The sequence below is a fragment of the Salvelinus sp. IW2-2015 genome, linkage group LG19 (assembly GCF_002910315.2).
Source record: "Salvelinus sp. IW2-2015 linkage group LG19, ASM291031v2, whole genome shotgun sequence".
NCBI lineage: Eukaryota > Metazoa > Chordata > Actinopteri > Salmoniformes > Salmonidae > Salvelinus > Salvelinus sp. IW2-2015.
In genome coordinates, this window is record NC_036859.1 from 34,190,080 (window position 1) to 34,195,114 (window position 5,035).

Sequence of the window (5,035 nt, forward strand, 5' to 3'; positions counted from 1 at the left end):
GTACTTACACATGGGATTGATGTAATCATTGGCTGGAGGAATTTTTACATTGCTAAATCCATGATTAAGTTTTTTTTTTAAATGTACAATAAATCTTTATAGCAACAAGCTGAATTACAAGTACAACTTACAATGGAGTTATTAAATATTAAATATTACAAGTTTACAAATATACATCACCATCAATATATACAAATAACACAGGCACTTGAAGTCAGTAGCATTCGTTGGTTGTTTATCAGATGAACCATTCCATGTGAGGGAGTGTTCAAGTCCATTCCATGTGAGGGAGTGTTCAAGTCAAGTGCACACTTCAAGAGAAGAGCAGAGAATTGGATTGCCAGAGTACATTTTTTTGGAGTCTGAGTCAGTCAGTCTAAAGTTCTTGTATGTTTTCCTAAGCCCCTGCCACCAGCACACAGGTCCTTGTAGTAGTCAGACTGAATGAATCGAGGATACGCATCGTTCTCCATAAGGCTACAGACCTTCCTCTGGGCACCGTCAAAACAAGATGGCGTTGGCTTGTGGAGACTCTGAGCAATGGTGTCTCTTGTGTGGTAATCGACGTTGACCTGATTTGAGAAAGAAATGCAATAATCACACTCGACACAACCTTAAATAACCCTATTTATACACTATTATCATACATGTCAGTCGTTCTTCATCTAATTTGGTTTTAGGTTACTTTTAAATCTATTATAGTTTTCCTTCATGTCATCCTGGAAAGTTTACAGATGATATTCTCCCACTGTGCAGCAGTTACAGAGTTACTCATGGGGAATTTCTAAATATTATTATTTTTAATCTGTATAACTTGCCAAGAAAGTCACTCATTTATTATCACTATAAGGAACATGAAGTGATATACATGATGGTACTGTGATAATGATAATATAATGTGTTTCTACCTCCATAGGGGAGTCACTTTGGATGAATTCTTCATAAATGCTAGTAGCTTTCCAGGCAAGCTTCTCTGAACTGGTGATGGACTTGAAATCTTCACAGGCAAGCCAAAACTCCAGATTCTCCTCACAGAACTCAGACTTCAGGAAGACCCGAAATGCCACTTGGCCACCTAGAAGCAAAATGGAGAGAAAATATTTGGGTTGATTTAGGCGTAATCTGCAGTCCGGTAGTGTGTTTTATATATTTACAAAAATATGTTGTATGTATTTACTGTATATATATATATAAAACAAAAATTACATTTATGATTGAGTAGTTTCTCTAAGGATTGTCCCCACTGTTTCGCTTCATTAACAGATTGTCTGCAAATAAAAAAAATAACAAAAAGAGGTTGAAATATGGGAATAGTGTAACTGAATTATTGTTGCAAGGTATACTGGTAGACCAGTAATATAATCAAAACGTCATGATACCAACATTTTAGAATAACATACAGTTTTATATAATACTACAAACATTTTCGGCCCTACCGATCTAAAGAACTCGCGGTCGCCTGTTATAAAATGTTTATCATGTGTGGCAGCTGTGATCAGCAAGCCGTAACCCCTGCCAGCCCTCACTCACCTGCTTCTCTGTCCACTCTTCATGCATATCTATTCCTCCATCAGTTTTTAAAATATAATTGAGCCTTGATGGCGAGCGGGGATGGAGACCCTGATCGGTCTTCTGTTATTACATGTGTATGTTTGATACACCGGAGCAGTGCGCAGAACGAGCAAAGTTGATACATTGTATATAATTTCATCCTGATATAACCAAGAGCACAGGCCAATCTGAGTATAGTGACAAATTCGCTGTCACACAGCAGTGCCAGAGAGGAAAACCCGCTTCACGACAGACATGCTTGCAGCTTTAGAGCAAAGAAAACGGCTTGTTTCTAGCTCAAACGGTAAAAAAAAAAATATTACTCCTATAAACGGAGCTACCCTTTTTCTTTCTGCGCGATTTCTGTGATATTTCACAAACCATGTCGCGGGCGGTTTTAAACTAATCCCGGCCCGTTAAGTATTGGTTTGATAACAAACAACGTTATTCAGTCATGTTACCTTTCTAGCTAACAACCTGCTAACTTGACAGTAGGTCTAAGCCAATTTGATTGGCACAGGAAGAAAGGAAAAGGGTCTGCTACTCATGAGATGTGCTTCAAAGGTAGGATTTGATTCATATATAGCGTTTTCTCCTTACTGCTACAGTGACATGCGGATCATTATGCATGTATATTCCTTCCTCCCATTCCTCCAGCCAAATTATAGGTAGGCCTGTGCAAATTTTGGGGCGGCAGGTAGCCTAGTGGTTAGAGCGTTGGATCGAATCCCTGAGCTGACAAGGTGAAAATCTGTCGTTCTGCCCCTGAAMAAGGCAGWTAACCCACTGYTCCTAGGCYGTCATTGTAAATAAGAATTTGTTCTTAACTGACCTGCCTAGTTAAATAAAGGTAAAATAAAATAGCCATTCTATGCAGTATTTTATTATACAGTGAACAGTGTGAAGTTAATATGTGTTGTTTTGAGTAGAAGTGTGAATGTCTGTGACGAGTTTGTTTTGTAGCACATGCACATAACGTTTAGAAAACGGGAACAAGCGTCAGGAGGACGGGGCGAACAGGACGCTAATGCACATAACGTTTAGAAAACGGGAACAAGCGTCTAGCGGAGGACGGGCGAACAGACGCTAATTCGGCCACGACCCCCCCCCCCCCCCCCACTTACCCAGAAACTTCGGGTTATCGTGATACTGGCCTAGGTATTCATATTTGGTAAATGATGGTATAGTGACAACATATTTAAAATACATACCAGCAAAATTATATATWTWTTTTTTTCAGTTTCACATACCTGCGCATTTTCTTCTTTGAGTGAGGTGAGGGACTATTGAGGAAGTTGTGGAGTCTCGATTTCCAGGGTATATGCCTGCAGAATAAATGATAAGAACACAGAAAGAATGTTCAGTGGTCTTTTTAGAAAAGTATTATAGTACACTTATTTATAGCCCAGTCACATTACGATGTTTCATATGTGATGAAATTATGCAAATGTAATACAATACAAATATGTGCTCATAACGACTATAACAACTTTTATTAAAACTAATAATAATAATTACAAAACCAAATTACATCAACAACTTACAAAAGCCTTTTGGTCTTGTCAAGGTCTTCCGAGGCCGTCTCACAGCACATATCCATTTTTTAAAAATTATTTGTGTTCAATGGCTAAATACTGTGTACATATCACCCTCTCAACCCTGTTCGTTGAGTTTCCCAATTCTTAAGGAAGCTCGGTGGATTCTTTATGCTCTCTGACACAGCCAAGAATACCCAAGCTCCACTTGCATCTCAATCCTGATTGGCTCTTCTCCATAATCACGGGGAAATCTACACTCAACAACCAGGATGTCGAGTCACTGAGYATTGTCCCAAGCTAACAATAGGTCAATGGAGTCCCAGCCAGCACATTTGGTTCCTTTGAAATTGTGCAAATGTACAGTACCAGTCATAAGTTTGGGCACACCTACTCATTCGAGGGTTTTTCTTTATGTTTTACTATTTTCTACATTGTAGAATAATAGTGAAGACATCAAAACTATGAAGTAACACATATGGTATCATGTAGTAACCAACTCTGGTTCCCTAACTGTTCTCCTAGGAGGTTTAATTAACACTCTGAGAATGGACATTATAGGTTTATTTGGAGGTTTTCGAATAACTTCCTTAAAACTTTCACAGAATAATTTTTCAATAAGACTTTTAATAACACTGCTAGCTTATTTGGGGTAATCATTTTTGAACTCCAAGCACCTATTGGACACATGGAAATTAATTTCCTTACGCATTAATCATACAAACACATTTATTTGTTATTGTTACACAGCATCAGTGAGATTAAAACCTATAATCATATGCTCTCTAACCATGGATTTAGTCCACTGCGCCACCAGGATKGAGCTAGCATACCATGTTTCTTTAGGCATACAAAGCTGTTCATTTGAGTCTATTCAAACAGACCCTATTTCAAAGGAAACAATCACTCCTTAAGATCAGGTGTGGCCAATTAGTGGGCRYGGCCAACACAYCTGAAYACAATTATTAACAAGATAGAGGATCRAGAGAGTTTTGTTAATGCTGAAAACGGAATGTATGTTTTAAAATAACMWTCTTGTAACATTCTCTGAACGTTGCTAACGTTTTCTTGTGGTTTTTATGGAAAGTTTTCATCACGTTCTCTGAACAATTTGAGAACATTACTTTACATAGAGCCATGAGGAAACCTGTAGGAAACTTTATGCTGAAGTACTGAAATTCCCACAGAAGAACGTTGCTAATTAATGTTCTTTGAACAATTTGAGAACATTTTAGGAACAAACTTTTACAGATGCACAATCGAGAGCATCCTGTCGGGCTGGCTACAGCCTGCYGTCCTGCCGTACTGGCCACAGCCTGGTACGGCAACTGCACCACCCTCAACCCCAGGGCTCTCCAGAGGGTAGTGAGGTCTGCACAACGCATCACCGGGGGCAAACTTCCTGCCCTCCATGACACCTACAGCACCCGATGTCACAGGAAAGGCCAAAAAGATCATCAAGGACATCAACCGCCCGAGCCACTGCATTTTCACACCGCTACCATCCAGAAGGCGAGGTCAGTACAGGTGCATCAAAGCAGGGACCGAGAGACTGAAAAACAGCTTCTATCTCAAGGCCATCAAACTGCTAAACAGCAATCACTAACTCAGAGAGGCTGCTGCCCGCATTGAGACCCAATCACTGGCCACTTTAATAAATGGATCACTAGTCACTTTATACAATGCACTCTAAATAATGCCACTTTAATAATGTTTACATATCTTACATTACTCATATCACATGTATATACTGTATTTTATACCATCTACTGCACCTTGCCTATGCCGCTCGGCCATCGCTCATCCATATAYTTATATGTACATATTMTCATTCACCCCTTTAGATTTGTGTGTATTAGGTAGTTGTTGGGGAACTGTTAGGTGACTTGTTAGATATTACTGCACTGTCGGAACTAGAAGCACAAGCATTTCKCTACAMTCGCATTAAC

The 5,035-nt window shown here is 39.3% G+C and overlaps 1 protein-coding gene across 1 annotated transcript; it reads right to left on the reverse strand.

The window, feature by feature from the left end:
* Positions 1-285: 285 nt before the first annotated feature.
* LOC111978971 (regulator of G-protein signaling 21) lies at positions 286-3,278 on the reverse strand. Its single transcript, XM_024009228.2, has 5 exons — positions 3,096-3,278; positions 2,802-2,876; positions 1,207-1,268; positions 909-1,075; positions 286-572 (listed from the first exon to the last, which is right to left on the reverse strand). Exons 1-5 carry the CDS (start codon positions 3,149-3,151, stop codon positions 372-374), a joined length of 561 nt encoding a protein of 186 aa, XP_023864996.1. The 5' UTR covers positions 3,152-3,278; the 3' UTR covers positions 286-371.
* Between the last annotated feature and the right edge of the window lie 1,757 nt (positions 3,279-5,035).